The 16,904-nt window shown below is 34.4% G+C and overlaps 2 protein-coding genes across 2 annotated transcripts in view; both read right to left on the bottom strand.

The window, feature by feature from the left end:
- On the bottom strand, positions 2,773-5,087 carry LOC104725249 (HVA22-like protein i). The gene is made up of 7 exons (XM_010443873.2): positions 4,925-5,087; positions 4,383-4,424; positions 4,190-4,288; positions 4,020-4,076; positions 3,860-3,923; positions 3,562-3,771; positions 2,773-3,422 (listed from the first exon to the last, which is right to left on the bottom strand). Exons 2-7 carry the CDS (start codon positions 4,412-4,414, stop codon positions 2,988-2,990), a joined length of 897 nt encoding a protein of 298 aa, XP_010442175.1. The 5' UTR covers positions 4,415-4,424; positions 4,925-5,087; the 3' UTR covers positions 2,773-2,987.
- LOC104725247 (5'-3' exoribonuclease 2) overlaps positions 9,865-16,904 on the bottom strand; it is a 7,536-nt gene continuing 496 nt past the window's right edge. Inside the window, exons 2-22 of the mRNA XM_010443872.2 lie at positions 16,749-16,825; positions 16,089-16,280; positions 15,886-16,005; positions 15,704-15,766; positions 15,344-15,493; positions 15,069-15,233; positions 14,652-14,729; positions 14,481-14,567; positions 13,703-13,909; positions 13,392-13,487; positions 13,126-13,221; positions 12,956-13,026; positions 12,358-12,486; positions 12,204-12,280; positions 12,081-12,121; positions 11,889-11,963; positions 11,620-11,777; positions 11,284-11,388; positions 11,078-11,159; positions 10,806-10,900; positions 9,865-10,697 (exon numbers count right to left, since the gene is read on the bottom strand). Of these exons, the coding sequence (XP_010442174.1) occupies positions 10,148-10,697; positions 10,806-10,900; positions 11,078-11,159; positions 11,284-11,388; positions 11,620-11,777; positions 11,889-11,963; positions 12,081-12,121; positions 12,204-12,280; positions 12,358-12,486; positions 12,956-13,026; positions 13,126-13,221; positions 13,392-13,487; positions 13,703-13,909; positions 14,481-14,567; positions 14,652-14,729; positions 15,069-15,233; positions 15,344-15,493; positions 15,704-15,766; positions 15,886-16,005; positions 16,089-16,280; positions 16,749-16,825 (2,714 nt within the window). The 3' untranslated portion in view covers positions 9,865-10,147. The remainder of the gene's footprint in view (positions 10,698-10,805; positions 10,901-11,077; positions 11,160-11,283; positions 11,389-11,619; positions 11,778-11,888; positions 11,964-12,080; positions 12,122-12,203; positions 12,281-12,357; positions 12,487-12,955; positions 13,027-13,125; positions 13,222-13,391; positions 13,488-13,702; positions 13,910-14,480; positions 14,568-14,651; positions 14,730-15,068; positions 15,234-15,343; positions 15,494-15,703; positions 15,767-15,885; positions 16,006-16,088; positions 16,281-16,748; positions 16,826-16,904) is intronic.

Raw genomic sequence — 16,904 nt, 5'->3', positions numbered from 1 at the left:
GTTTTTTAGATTTATTGAAACCTCGCATGTTCCAGAAAAAACCGGACATTAATGACGCCAGAGGGACCACCCCTAGTCTGCTGAGAGAGAGACTCCAAAGATGACTTGGTTAAGAGCTTGGACTGACGTGGGAGAGAGGCACAGACAGTGACACCCTCTGAACCTTGTTTCACACCAACACCGCTACCCTTCACAGTCTCCACAATGGGAACCGACGAAGAAGTGGATTTAGGAATCTCCTCAGACTCTGCAGTTTCCTCAGAGCCCTCCCCTGCATCACCAAGAACAGAGAACCGAGACGCCAACAGGGTGTCATGACCAACCACAGGTGGAATAACAGCTTTCTAAACACTCTTACAACCTTTCCCAGGAGAGATAACAGACCAACCAATTTGATCCTCGTCAACCGTTTGAAGGGAGACGCCAACATGAGCTGAAAGAGGGGAGCTAGGACCCGCAGGGTTATCAGTAGACTGTGGAGCCAGAACAATGGGAGGAGAAACAGCAGACATTTGGGCCACCGTGTGAGCAACAATCTCACCCTCCTCCACATCAGTAACTAATGTTTGTTTCAGAGACATGGGAGCTGTCACACAACCCTCACTTGAATGCCCCCACTTTTGACAACGAGAACAATGGGGTGGGAGCCACGGATACTGAAACTCAATAGTGACATCCTCCTTCGTATTCAACTGAAAAAAAAACGAACTTGGCAAGGATTTCGTTGAGTTGACCTCCACAAAAACCTTGGCCTCATCAAACTTGCTACAGAGCTCTGTATCAGGATGAGGTCGAATAGGATTACCAATTGGGCTAGTCAAGAAACCAAGACCCACCCAAGAAAACAGAGAATGAGGAACGTTCTTTAAAGTTACCCACAAAGGCATTGATGTTATCACCGCTGAGCGTCTTCTGGGAGAGGAGACCACTTAGTCAGCATCATCGGAACACCCCCAATATTCCACATTCCACGCTGTAAAACACGAAGCCGCGTAACCTCATCCCGAATACAGAAACGAACCGAAGTAGCAGAGTTCTCATAGACATCAATACGAAGAGCCTTGTTACCAAGCGGCCAAATCTTGTTGACAATGACGTGAATCTTAGCAACATGAGGAGCCGTCGAGGCAAACCGACCAACCAAAAAATCATCTCAGAGAGGCACAGAGTCCTGAAGCACCGCATCAGGGACCGCGATCGTTGGAACCCCATCAACCAAACTGATAACAAAATCGTGTTTCTCAAGCAAAGGACGCTTATTCACCACAGCAGCATAGGATTGTTGTTTACTATGAATGGAAGAATCATCTTCCAGAGAGGAAGCCGACGCACCCGACTCCGACATGAAGGCACATCGGCAGCGGCCGTCAAGCGAACCCTAGCATGAAAGAAACTTAACAAAACCTAGAATCGCCCTTACGATCGCACTTTCCTAAAATAACTTCAGAGAAAAAATTCTAACAATGATAGTAATATTTTAGCTTACGACCATTAATGATGTTAATGAGTATCAGATTGAGGAGAAGCTCCTAATCCATGTTTGTTGCATCAATGATAGTAATATTTTAGCTTCACCTTCTAATGGTGAATTAGCTTTATGTATAGTATAGAAGATCCCCAACATTTTGTGGCTCCATTACACGCGCAATATCCATTAATTCTCCAGAAACCCTGTTGCGTAAATTTAAACCTGCATCATAGTTGCATTAACAAATGGGAGAGAAGGACGCTTCCAGTTTCGATCGGTCGATTGTGGTGTCTCCGTGTGATCCTTCCCACTTTTAGATGGAATATTCCATAGCCACTCATGGACTTCAGCTTGTGCTTGAAGAATTGAATTACAATAGTAGGACTATCCCTTATGAAATTATTTCTTAATTTCCAAAAGCACCATTATAACCATAAGGGTAATAATTTCTGTTCCTATGCAATGTAAATAGCTAAATATTGGATAGATGAATTTTCCAAGATAAAATAGATAAATAGAAATAATAATCCGTTACATACAACAAGTGTCGAAAGTTTTGCTTTGCCTCTTTCTTCACGATATAAGATTAGCCTACTCAAATTCATATCTGACATCACTAGGTGTAACTTCTTTCCAACTGCACGGTTTCTCTTAACACTTTTCTGCATTTGTTAGTTTTCTAACTAAATCTCCGACTCCAATCCTTTTTAATTACCTAATTCACTCAACATAGATACTACATACGACATGAACTACCAAATTGCATTTAGTCAAATGGTTTAAAATGTTCACCTCTGGGGCTTTTCCAAAATCTGAGTCCGACTTCAAATATTCACGCGTTAGTAACAACAGATGTTATAAAAGGTTTAAATTGCCACCAAATGCTTCCTATCCATCGACGTTTTCCAAAGATTATATTTTGCAATGTGGACAAATATTATTATCAACCACCTCCACAAAAAGAATAATATTTCTTTCTTAAATCTTTTTTTTTTTTTTTAACCAAACATTAATCTAGAAAATAACTCCAAGATTGGTTGCCCAATTTCTTTCTTAAATCTTATTTCATCTATAAACAACCACCTACTTCCACTTCTTTTTAGCCACTCTAATTTCGTTTTATAGGGGTCTTTGATTACATGATTAGGCATTTAGGTGCAATCCAACTTCAACTGCTTCCTATCCTTAATTTATGACTGACCTTGCTTCATTTCTACTCTCAAGTAGTTGTACCTATTTTAACGAATTAGTTATCAAGAGAAACAAACAAAACAAGAGTGTTATCTCTTACACTTCAACGCAACTAACTGAATGAAAGAACGAATCCAACAAATTTACTTTTCATACAAGCATTCCCACTTAATTGTTAGTTCATGTCAACCAAATTCTAGAAGCACGAAAGAGAGAGAGGGAAGAGCGACAAATGCTATGTAAGTAATTAACATTTTTTTTGAAAACAGAGCTTCTTCCTCTTCTGCTTCTTCTTCTTCTTCTTCTTCTTCTTCTTCTTCTTTTTCTTTCAACGGCTTTCCTCAGAACGCGTCTTCCTCAACCTCCCACGAGTCATCCTGATTGTCTCCTCCATCACCGTTTCTTTTGGACCTTCGGGATTCGGATTTTCATTCCCTGATTCTGCTTCTCCCTCCACTGATTCTATCTGCATTGGTTCCATTTCCACGTGGGTGGTTGATTGGGTTGGGGTCACAGTCGGGTAAGAGACTGATTTTTGTGCTATCTGAGTGATACCAGCAGTTTTGGTATCTGTGACTGGTACAGATGTCACTTTTGGTCTAGGTCTTGAAGGGCCTGCTGCTTTACCGGTTGGCTCACTACCTTCATTTTCACTTGAAGAGGAGCTAGACGACGAGGGTAATGATGCTTCGTCAGATTCTGGTTGGGGGATAGGGGCTTTCTTAGGCTTAGCAGGAGCTTGATTAGCTCTACCTCCACGTTTCTGAATCACAAACGAATACGAATATGACAGATCATTAAATGCGAGTTCACTTAGGTATTGTATCATCAATGCATTGACTGATTCTCTAGGAAAAAATGCAGCAATTATTGATATACTCATTGCAGATTCTTAAACGTACCTGAGGTGGCTGCGGCCTTGGAGTTGATTGTGCAGCAACATACTGCAAAATCTCGACGATTCTGGTCTGGCCATAGCTTGCAACTCGTTGCCAGTATATAACAGCCATATCTCCAGCTCTTGTCCTTAGCTCCAACAAACTATGGTCTATGTCATTCTCATGCTGTGAGAGATACGGCCTAAAGAAGGACTCGTAGACATATGTAGTACCCTAAACAATCATCAACAAAGAATCATGTACACCATAAAGAAACTCTTTATGTATTTTTTTTCAGAATCATATATATATACACACTTACCCTGGTTTTAGGATACCACAGGTATATGAAGAATGCCAACTTAGCCTCACTGTACATTGGAACCCTTGACGAGAGAAATAAAAACAAAACAATCATCAAACAGAGGAAAAACATTGTTGCAGTAAGCGATAATGAAGCAGGTTTAGTTTAGAATGCCAACCATGAAACAAACGCATCACCAACTCTCTCAAAAACTGTCAAGCAAGCAACCAATATCCTGTGATTGATAAGTTACTTAAAGTAAGTAAGTCATTTCTGACACACAAACACCAAACATTCAACCTTACAGACGGGAGACGAAGTAAAAGGCAAATTAACAACAATACATACCAGTACTGGCACCAAAAGCGAAGCTGCTCAATTTCCGGCCTATTCTTTTCAACAGTCTTGTAGCATTCATACGCAGGGTAAGCATAACCCAACACCATCCTGCAACAAATGTATAAAATTTAGAAAGAGCTAAATCAACAGCATCCTTGTAAAAATTTAGCAAACAAATATAAGGATAGTATGATTCTCTTACACCAATCCTCTTGTAAGAAACGATCCAATCATCTTGAACAAGCTGAAAGCAAAAAACAAAAACACATCAATTAACATGGAGGAGAATTCAAGTGGTAAGTGAATAAAGTAAAACCATAAGCTAATTCAGCAAGCTGTATTCTCCAATACTCAAAGTTTCGAATAAAACGTTTTAATCAGATACTGCAAAATGCTAACTACTGAGTAAAACCTTCAAAATGAGCTTAGCTTTGGAAAAATCACAATAGAAGTAGTGAAATTGAACACGTTTGGTGACGAAATAAGCTATTTGATAATCCCTCTCAGATCGAGTACAAATCAGATAGATACGTTACAGAGAAAAACTAAGGAAAACAAAATTGAAGAACTAAAATCTCAATCACACAGGAGACAGCACATGAATGATTTATCAGTACGCAAAAACTAGGTGATCATTGAAGCAACAAAAAGTTAAATTAGAGAGCTATAGATACGACGACTTGTCGAATTTTCAGTATAAGAAAACGAACACCGATTCGAGAGATCGGGGAAGGTAAAAGTTACCGGCGGAGGAAACTGTAGTCTGCAGAAGAAGAACCGACTGTCTACGGCGGCGGCGAGAGAGACTACTCCGGCGAGAGTAAAAAAGATCAGCGTTATCTGAAATTTCAAAATCGCCTCTCTCTCTCTCTCTCTCTCTCTCTCCTCTCTTCGGATTTGCTTTTAAAATCACGCCTCTTTGAAAAATATATATATATATATATATATATATATATATATATTTTTCTTTATGATTGACAGAAAAAAAAAAAAAACTTTATATTTTTTTACAATATTCTAGCACACCGTTAGAAGCTATGTATTTTTTTCAATTTTAATGTTACGCCATCTTGACTTTTTTACTTGAAAATAAAGTTTGGCGAATTAGGGTCTAAAATGGTGAACGTGTATTAGGTTATGTGGAATAAATAATTTAGTAGTGCGGTATGGTTTAACCGTGATTTATAGTAGAAAAATATATTTGTGACACATTTGCGGTTTATACAAATAAACGGTACAAAATGATATTTGATTGGTGAAAAAAATAATTGTGGTTCACAATAAATTACACATATTTCTATAGTATAATAATGATTTTCATGAATAAATTAGTAACTATAAAAATAATTAATATAATTGTAATTTGTTATCTATTTTTGTTAATGAAAAAAATATTTCATAAATAAAATTGATTTAAATTAAAAGTTCAAGTTTTTATGTACATATATTTTTATGTATAACTAAAAACACTATTTATTTATTAATATTTTTTGCTATTTATGACATATATAAATTTATTATTATTTATTTTGTTATTTATAGTTATGATTATTTATTGTATAATTATAAATTTTATTAATCAATTAATTATGAAAAACGGATTTTAAGATGTCCCGCACCATTTATGGAGTTATCTACAACATAGTGCATTTTTCATTTTATCATACATAAAAAAAATAAAAGCGGATTTCCTTTTTTAGATTTTGAAAAAAATGTAAACTACTATGATTGGTGTAGTTATTGCGGATTTCATTCTTTTGGAAATACGTCCCGCTTACTTAAGTCGTCATTTATGGCCTAAAACACACATCCCACATTAGATTTTTGGGAAGGAAAAATGATTGTCACCTACACCAAATATAGGTCAACATATCACCAAACATACAAAAAATATAAATATTTTATTAACTATACGAACTATTTTTATTACATACAAACATGCATAAACAAACATGCGTTATGAATACAACACCATAACCATCTAATTCTGATATCTTCTTTACTGGAATCCGGTGTTGACCAGTATTGACCGGCGTTGACCGATGTGGTCCAGCATTGACCAAAATTTTGTTTCTATAAACAACAAAAATTAACAAAATAATTACATAACTTTACTAAAAGATTATATAATAAAATTTCCCTACAAAATAGTATAACAAATAGACATTTTTCTTTTGTAAATTCAAAAGTTAGTTTTTAATTTTATACCATATAATATTTATTATATACAAAAGGGAAATGAATATTTTTCATATACCATATTATATTTGTTATAATACTTTGTAGTAAAATTTTATTATATACAAAAGTTGCCTTTTTTATATAACAAATATAATATGGTATATAACAAATGATGAGACATAGAATCTTTTGGCTTAAAAATGTTCACAGACTTTTTATAATTGAGTCTAATTTGTTATATTGTTTTTTTTTGTCAAAGTATATTGCATCCAGCTATATATTTGAACTTTGATTTACCATTATTTGTTATATAAAAATATTTAATAGCATGCTACATAATAAAATATAATAGGGTATACAAATGATGAATTTATAAAAGGAAAATGTATATTTGTTGTATTATTTTGTAGTAAATATTTATTATAGAATCTTTTAGTAAAGTTATGTAACTTTTTTTTAACTTTTGTTGTTTATAAAAAATATATAAAATTTTTAATTTTTTTGGTCAATATTGGTCAACATTGGTCAATGTCGGTCGATACCGGTGAACACCGGATTTCGGTAAACAAATCATCAGAACTAGATGGTTATGGTGTTGTACACATAACTGATGTGTTTGTTTATGCATGTCCTTATGTAATTACAATAGTTAGTGTATCTAACAAAACATTTATTTTGTTTGTATGTGTGGTCATGTTTGCCTATACTTGACGTAGCACAATCATTTTTTCCTTGGGAAAATATATAGAAAAAAACATGAATTTACCAAAAAAGATTTTTTTTTTAAAAAAAGACATGAAACTTTACTTTTATTGTTTTTCCAGATATTTTTTGTTAATTTTATGAAATAAAATATGAAATTCGTTAACATAGATTAAATCGTTAAATTGTATTTCTAAATAATCACGAATTTTTATTTTACTATTTTGTAAACAAATAACTAAATTGTTAAATTTTTGCGTCAAATAATTTAAAGTCGTGTATTATTTGATAAAATCAACTAATTTTTGTTTGTATAATTTTTTTTGTATTAATATTTTATATTTGTTGGATGTAATTTTGGTTTATCAGATGAGGAGATTAGTATTTCTGAATGACAACGCGGCCCTCGTATACATTTGTGAAAGTTAGTAGCGCAAAACATAACTCACATGTGATTCAAGTAGAAGATTGACTAATCGACAGTTAGGTGGTAGAAATAATCTATATAATAATAGTAATCTTAATAAATGTCAATAACAATTATGATTTTTCGTTGTATTTTTTTGTAAAAAAAATATATAATTTATATAGTTGTGTCAGCTTATTGTAGAGTTGTGTGATATTTTATTCACATTATTTCGCCATTACTTTTCGTTTTAATAGTTGTGTCTATTCAATACTAATGAACTCTATATATATTTGTCTTTTTTCCAATGATTAACAAATCATTTTTTGTGAAAATATATTTTCTGTTTTATGTTGAATCAAAATAATTTGAATATTAATATTTAATATCCAATGTTATTCTACAATCTACGTAAAGATTTTAAAATGTTTATAGCAATATAGAAATATTTAATACAGTTTAAAATATATAACTTACAGTTGCGTCTATTTATCTTAAGCTTTTGTAGGATATGTATTTTATTTTTAGAAGATGTGTATTTTTACTATAACTTTACTTGATATATTTAGACTAAAAATTAAACATATTTTATATTTATAGTTATTTTATATAAAAAGTTACATTTACTCGTTCCAACCATTCATTCGATTTACTCACTTAAGATCACTTTTGTCATAATAGTTTTTTTACTAATAATATAAATATTATTAATTGTTATGACCGTTGCAACTCTTTATCATAATTCTTTATAAAATATTTTATATTTATAATATATTAAATAATATTTTTGGCTAGATTGCTTCAGTTTAGTATGACTTTTTATTCTGTAATTTTTTTTAGAGTTTTGTCTCTTTGACATAATATTTTCTTTATCATAAACAGTACTTTTGGTTTTTATTTTAATGGTTGTGTTTTTACAAACATTTTATATTTAATATTCATGTAGTTTTTGTACTACTTATTATTTTCTCCTTTTAAAACATAATTTATTTTATTAGGATCACTCAGCTATGATCTATTACTTCAAATAAATTTATAACGTATACTTTTAATTTAATTTAACTTAATTTTTTTCGAAATACTTCCCCCACGACATTGTCGGGTTTGAGTCCTAGTTTCTATAATACTAACGACTATTTATTAAGAATTGAATCTCATCTCAAAGTCCCCAAAAGCTAGCAAATCAAGAAGAAAATATACCCTTTCTCATACAATATCATTAAAATTAAATGACCTTAACCATTGGAGGCTTGTATATGATTCTAGTGGTCATCTCCGAGAGATGTCATGGGGCAAGTGCAGAAAGACGCAACCAAATTTTTGGATGAACACTTTGGTACCATACAACGGATAACTATTGTACAACGGATCTTATCCAAACAAGGATCCTACAATTCTTGGGAACCTTTTACCACCAATAATAGAAGCTTCAAAGCAGGTAGCAACAGATCGACTTCTGCTGCCCGGAGAAGGGAAGATCACGCGGAAGACAATGTGAAGGATTGAAGAAGCAAATTGGCAACCTTGTCCGATATGAATATCATCAGTTCCAGGGCGTGACAAGACCAACCGGAGTGATGAATTGCCAAGAAAACACTTACCAAAACAAGGAAGAAAGGATAATCTTGCACAACATCTAAATTCATTGAGTATAAGGCCTATGATTGACTGTTCCTCAAGAAATTTAACCTTTTGCAGTTAAATTACCCCAAAACTTCTCAATTCTGCTGAGCTAATTCAGTATTTTACGCTACCCTAAATCGAAAACAATAAAGGAATCAAGGAAGATACAGGACAAGGAAGGTACCCCTCCGTTCCATCAGAGACTTATCTTATCTTTACTGGTAAGCAGGTCGAGGAGTAAGACAGAAGGAGAAGGACTCTTGCTTATTACAACATTCAGAAGGAGTCGACTCTCACTGGTTTTTTTGCCTTCGTGGTTGAAACTTCTGATGTTCTTGTAACAAGTGATGTGTTAAATAGATTCTCAATCTCATGCATGCACTTGGGAGTTGATCTTCTTTACTGCATCGATATGTCTATGTTAGCTTTTGTTTTCTTTTTAATGAACCTTTTGGTTGTGTTTGTAACGAGCTTTTGTGCATGTTGCTTCCAAAACACATGAGCGTGTCTATTATTCGATAAAGCAAAATCTTATTTTGTTTTGGACAAGCAAACCTATTTGTTTAAATCCCACGTAAGGATTCGAATCCTATCCTTAATTATTCGAACTTTTTTAGACAAACACATGTATGAGAAATCCTAGCTACTGTATCCATAGCAACACGATATGTACTATACCATCCGATCCGACTAATTTAGTGTCTAAAAGGGGAAGAAAAGATATGTATCTGAATACGTTCATAATCATAAAACTCAATGTATAAATAGCAAATTGTTCTTCAAACAAGATACCTAGTTGACCTATAACAAACTCAAACCAGGGAATTTAAATGATTTAACTTACACAAGTATAGTGGATGCCTGCTTTGGCTTCTTTAGGTAGCCTCTGGAACAAAAGATACATATGTAATGATGGCTAAATCACATTTGTCTGAAATACAAATGAGTATCAAAACTGTTTGGGTGTAACAAATTAACTAATTGTAACAAATTAACTTATCACATAAAGGCATTATCCGAATAGCTCCTTCCTTTGTTTTCAAGATCATATTTTATCATCTTGTTGAAGATGATCGAGGAAGCGTTCTGGATCGAAGCTCAAGCGTTTTGGGAACGATTTGCGCCTTTTTGGCTATCTTTATTTTTTTCTGCTCTTTTCTCTTTCTCGCCTCTTCCACCATGCGTAGGTGTATTGCCCGCCTCTGCTTCTTAGTGGGTTTAGTTTGAGGGATTTGGTTTTCCTTCTTCTTCCCCCGAGGGGTTTTACTTTTCTTCATCTTCAGAGGGATTACACTCAGAGGGTTTTTCTTCTTCAAATCTTCTAGCCTCTTAGAGCTTCTCTTTTTCTTCCAAGTGTTTTGACTCTGAGGGCTTTTCATCTTCTTTGGAGTGATTTGACTCTGAGGGCTTACCCATTGGATCTTATTTTCTTCAAAGGCTGGGATTTTTTCCGACGCTCTTTGGTTCTGGAAAACAGTATTTGGACACAATGCTGGTTCCGTATTAATGTGCGCATTATCAGGCTGGGCATTTACTGTTTGCAACACAAGTCTGTGTGCTGCCTTCCCAAGCCTATCCCCGGAAATAGATCCTTCTGGATTATACCTGCAGGATAAATAGAGAGAAAAAAAAAGAATTGAGACATTTAAAACCAATCCGTATATAAAGGACTTCCAAAACTTTGCATATGACAACAATTTATAATCTTCACACCTCTTGGTTTTTATAATCCTTGCAGGAGCTCGTCTTTTGTCACCATCTTCATGCCATAGAAGACCTTCACCTTTCAAATCCACTAGATTTATAGTCTGTGAAGCCAATAAATGAAGAACACTGTCTAATTAGTTCACTAAAAACAAGTGGACTAACAAGTGGACTACAACTTTGGTTGTAGTAAAACCCAACAAAGCAGTTTCTTTATTCTTGACCACAACTTGAAACCAAAATCGGAAGCCTAGTAGAGCAAATGGTAAACTCAACTATACCTTTTTAGGGATTACCAAACTTGGAATTTGATGAGTGATCTCACTGCCTCTGATATCTTCTGGAAGTTTATATATGGCACAACTGAAGAAAAAAAACAAGATTGTTAATCTGATGAAGATCAGGTTCCAACAGGCATCTTCATAAAGCTCAACCTCAAGGGGATGGCAAAAAGGTGATTAAACCCAATCTTGCATTGAGGGCTTACATGACTTGATTGGCTAAAACATCTTCCATGCCCTCAACAGGGGAGCTGAAACATAGAGGCTGACTATCTCCACCACATGAAGCTATGTAACCATTCATCCCATCACTGCATACATTAAGAAACATGTAACCATTCATGACATACTGCATACAAAATTTTCGATTGAGCCTTCCTCACAAAATTTTACCCAAAAGAAATAGAGATGTCGTCCTTACTAAATTTGTCCCTTTTCTTATATACTCAAGAAGGAATAGATACAATTTTTAAAAGTAGACAAAAAAATCACATCACCGTGAAACTACAACCATAACTACCTATTGAATATCAGACACAAACCTTAGTCCAGGGTCAATTTTCTCCTTGATAGTTGCTCGTTCTTCACTGCTCAAGTTTTTGGTATGGCTATTAAGAGAACGGATGAGTTCAGCAAGAGGATGAGATGCAACCACAAAGAGCATGTCAAATAGCACACTGTTTCTTCGAATTTCTTCGGTCTGGAAAAACATATAGAAGAAAAACAAAGTTACATGTGATTGTACAATTTTGTTTTATAAGTAAAACCATTACAAAAAAAAGTCAATATCTAAAACATAGATAGGATGTACCGTCAGTGATTTCTCCACTAGTGCAACTGTCTCCAGAAGACGCCTTTCATCAACAAAAGGCAGTTTCGCTATACCCTATACAAGGAAAGATAAGAAATATGAGACCGTAAAATATTACATCTAACTGATGAAATTATGCAGATCATCAAAACAGTCAAGTCTGCCTTTATCAGTTTGAAATGATAATCACACCTGCCACGAATAGCGTTTTCCATTCATATCAATCTCAAAATCTGCACACCCAAAAAGCTACAATAAGAGGCATGGATTGCACAATACCACAACGAAAGGGACCAATATGTAACGACTTCATACCGACAGGATAAAAATCAGCTATAGCAGAGTCTGGATCTGTCATTAATGTCCTATAGCACTCTGGGAGTGCATGTGCACTGAGAACAGGAATACAGTGAGCAAGTCAGTGACAGCAGAGAGACATTACGAATGCTCAAATATACAGATAGAATACCTTGCAGATGGAAGAACAGACAAAAGCTGATTGAAAGGTTTAAACGGGGAACCTAGTTCAAACTTGATATCTAGCCTATCAAGGCCCTTGAGATCTGATGCGAAAGGTGCATAATGATATGGATAAAACCTGCAAAATAAATCTGCAATTAACCACATAAAAACTAATGGGAGAAACGAAAGTGTGAATGAATTTGTCCGTTTCCACTAAGATTGCTGTAACTAAGGCCATCCTGTCCTCTTAAACTAGGCTCTTTTGAAAGTTAAATTACAACAGGCATAAAAGCATATAAACAGACGTACAAAGAATTTCAAACATCTTAGCTTGATTACTATAGGGTCTGTTTTAAGTAGATGACTGATTCGAATAAACAAAGATGCATAGCACAATTATAATTGGAGTCTTGCACGGAAATTTGATATTTTAAATAGCTCTAAAAGTAGCATGTTGTGTAAACTGAAATGAGCATTACAATCCTACAGGACAATATAGTAAAGTCAGCGAGATACTGCTTCACAGTATTAGTTAAAATGAACCACAAGAAAATAATCAATGTGAATAGTATAACATATATGTATTAGGATGACCAGAAACTGACCATTTCCAGGAACAAACACCATGATAATAATTATGCATTATCCAACAAAGACCTTCTGTATACTTCAAAACCTAGCAAAAGAATTAGAAGAAAGAAACAGTAAATTGATGCATTCAGAGTGACTTTAACATAATTTATATTCATCAAATTAAACACAATGGGAAACTCACAACATCTCTACGTATTTGTTCCATTTCCTCAACAGACTTAGCTGTGAATTTCTCTTCGTAGTATCTCTCCCTCCATCCTGATACACCTAGCCTAACCTGATAATACAACAGCCATGTGAACTTGCTAGCGTAATTAAATGATTGATTAGACGGAAATCAAAAAACAAACTCAATGACGATTAAGCACTCATGATACCATTGACGGAAACACAGCTGAAAAAAATTATATATATATATATATATATATATATATATATATATATTACCTTATCTTGTTCTCCATTTCCTGAGCTGAACACATCAGCTTTGTTCCGCAACAGTTTCTTAAGCTTAAACTTTAAGTCTTCTCCGTTATCTAGTTCCTGAAAACCACTGTGTACTTTAGTGCACTTTAAACGAGAAAGACAAGCTCAAGTACCAAAAGAACACCACGCAAAAAAATTCAGTCTTAACAGTTTTACCAAAATTTGAAATGGAGTACAACTATAGTTTACACTAAACCATATAATTAAACAAAAGAACTGCAGTTGAGTTAAATAATTTGTTAAAATTTCTCCTCAGATACAAGATGACTTACTTCTGTTTTGATGCTATTTTCTGTTTTAACATTCGTCACACCAATGTTATCATCCGAAGACAGACGCAAATATTTTTTTGGTGGTGAGGAATGCAATGAATCAGACACTTCATCTACAGAATCTAATTGCACCAACTTGCCAGAGATTTGTCTGCTTGCTTGAGCACTGTTACGAGCTTTGTCACGACAAAACCTTTCTGATTGCCTCTGTAACAGAAATCATAACACTTGCACCAATGAAAAACTAACTCATAAAAATGAAACAGAATTGTAGATTTGTATGTTTTCGTGGACAGCTGTATCAGAGGGGCTTAAATTCGTTAGCTAGTGCAGGAAAAATTTTAACCCATGGAAAAGAGAGGAATAAGGTATATTATATTCTTATCAAAAAATACAGGGTTGTTACTCTAAAACATTCACTTCATTTAAACATCCCTTAAATTTACAATTTATCTTAAAGATCTCCCACCCAACTTGAAGTTATAACATTCCCTGGCCTTAAAATCCACTATGAGTTACTCATCACCTAGAGGATATACAGTTGTAAAATCAAACAACATTTTATACATGTCAGAGTCTCAGAGAGAAGTGATTAAAGTCTGGTCAAACATGTAACAGATGAGCACATCCATAGCCTGATGTTATTTATAATCATGTCACCTTCAATAATTTTGGAGGCTAATGTTATTTATAATCTTGTCGCTTCTATCAAAATATCTTAAAATGTACGTGAAATGCAGATAACTAAAGAAAACAAAATTACTGAAGGGACATTAACCTGATGTACTAGCTCTCTTTTCAGAAATATTTTATTTTCATACATCCCAACGGCCTGGATGAAACGCTCCACATTACTTAAGTTCAGCTGAAATTTAGTGAAAAAAAAGTTCAAAAACTATATAATCCAACAGTTTTACAAACTAAAGATAAAGAAATTCAATTTATGTACCTTGCTTGCATCCGTTAAGTATTTTTTTGCTGAACTGAAGCGACTCCTATACACGGACATCAGCAATTCTATAGCACCCTACAAGAAAACAAGAATAATAATTTGAAATCTTTTTTTTCAAAATTCTCAAGATTTTCCAAGTACGTTCATAGACTTTCAATGACAAAAAGATGAGTTTTTTATTTATTTCTAAGAACACAAACTATGAGTACATATGTACTAAGTTATTAGATACAAAATAATACCAACTAGAATCGAAGATTTCTATGAAGTGATTTACTGGCGTAGAAAGGTATGATATAGGAACATCTCTTCTTTCTAAGAAATGCCATTTTTCAACAAATTAAAAAGAATTTAAGATAATGCTACATGAACATACAAATGTAAGGACACACTGTACCGGATAAAACTACAAACCTCTCGTATTTCTAGCGTAGGCATATGTGGCAGGAAATCATTCCCAACGAAAAAACAGATGAAGATGAAGTCATCAATCAAGCGGTCCAAATTTTTTTTCGATCGCTTGTTTGGTTTCTGCATGTCGTGTTCCAAATACTCTCGAAGTATCCAAATATTGACAAACTGCCAAAAGATAAGAGTACTTCATGATTCTGGTAAAGATATTAATGAGAACTTGACATACCATGCAATTTAGAATATATAGTATTGAAGTATGTAACACTGAAAAGTACCTCATATGGCTTTTTCACCGCAACATCTGGCTCGGTGTTATCAAGCATTTCTCCTGCCTTCCTCTTTATCTTGCCCTCACAATCTGCTGCTCGGTGCCCCATCTGACCACACAAGAAGCATTTGTCTTGCTCTCCAGGAAAGAAAACAACCTAGATAAAGTCACCAAGAAGAAATACAGTTGAATTGGCATGAAAAGAACCGGAAAAAAAAATCATCTTGAAACTTAAAAGACTTGCATACAAATTTGTAACTATGTCATATTGTCCAAACATATTGAAGAAGGACATGTTGAATTATAAACAAGGTAGATTGGTCAGTGCTTGGCTAGGAGTAAAACCCAAAGGAACAATTGTACTAACCTCACGAAGGATTGAAAAATGAATTTCGTGGGTGGCCAAAGACAGCATGATCAGATCAGCGTCCTGTTATTAAGAATAAAAAGTAGAATGGCCAAGCTTGCTCGATTAAGATCAGAACAATCTTGGTGCAAAATCAAACAAAAAGGCATGTAAATAATAAGACTTAAAGGTAGCTTATATACCAAACCGTATAGACAATGATGAGTGTTTGGGTTATAACCAGGATGGTTCTTATTACAACGTATGTATGACATGATCTTGTGTTCCCCCTCACCAGGAACATTAGCATCCGAGAGTATAACCTTCAGAATAAGTAAATAATGAGCAAAACTTGAAGTATGTTGTAAAGAGCCATAATGAACATATGAGACACCCTAATTGATACCTTAATATTTTTCCATCCAGGATCAGAATTTAGTCGAATGTGAATGTAGTATCGCAACGCAAACGACAGGGTAGACATGAACTCTGTTCCAGGAGTTATAACATTAGAGTCAAAAACTTGAGAATCCACTTTACGAGGCAACTTCTTCCCTTCTCTCTCAAACTCTTGCCGCAGCTGCTCTTCTTCAGCTGCCTAACACAGGAGGTAATAGATTTAAATATCTCAATGGTAAAAATAGGCTTCGCAACTTAGTGACACAGCAATTGATTCATGATTCACAAGTTGAATAATATGTTCAATACAAGACTGAAAAACAATACACTAACAGAATCAGTGCAACTATCATCAGAGATGATTTAGATAATGATATAACATAGAACGATATGATCACAGGGACAACGCTATACTCAGCAGACAACTTCTCTTGTATGATGTAGAAGTTATGGCATTTCTCGATACTAACAACTGTTCCCAACATAGTGACATAATGATTGATTCATCTTGCCACTAGTAACATGTAAATCAAACCCAACAACAGGATCGGTGCAACTATAACCAGAGATATTTAGAGTGGTATATACGCTATCAAGTGATCGGTTAAAGCTCACAATTGATACAAATTAAGTGAAACAGAGTATATAAAAAAGAGATGGTACATACTGCTTCAGCTGCATCTTTTGCTGCTCTAAACCGCCTAGCTCTCTGCTGATTCATTTTAGCCCTTGGAGCAACACCATCTGCAGATTACACAACACCAAACACAATGAAACAAATTTCACAAACACAAGTAAAACTAAAACCCAACTCATACAATGT

Source organism: Camelina sativa, chromosome 11 (assembly GCF_000633955.1).
Source record: "Camelina sativa cultivar DH55 chromosome 11, Cs, whole genome shotgun sequence".
NCBI classification, from domain to species: domain Eukaryota; kingdom Viridiplantae; phylum Streptophyta; class Magnoliopsida; order Brassicales; family Brassicaceae; genus Camelina; species Camelina sativa.
Note: the sequence above shows the minus strand (reverse complement) of the source record. Positions and strands in the feature narration are given on the sequence as shown.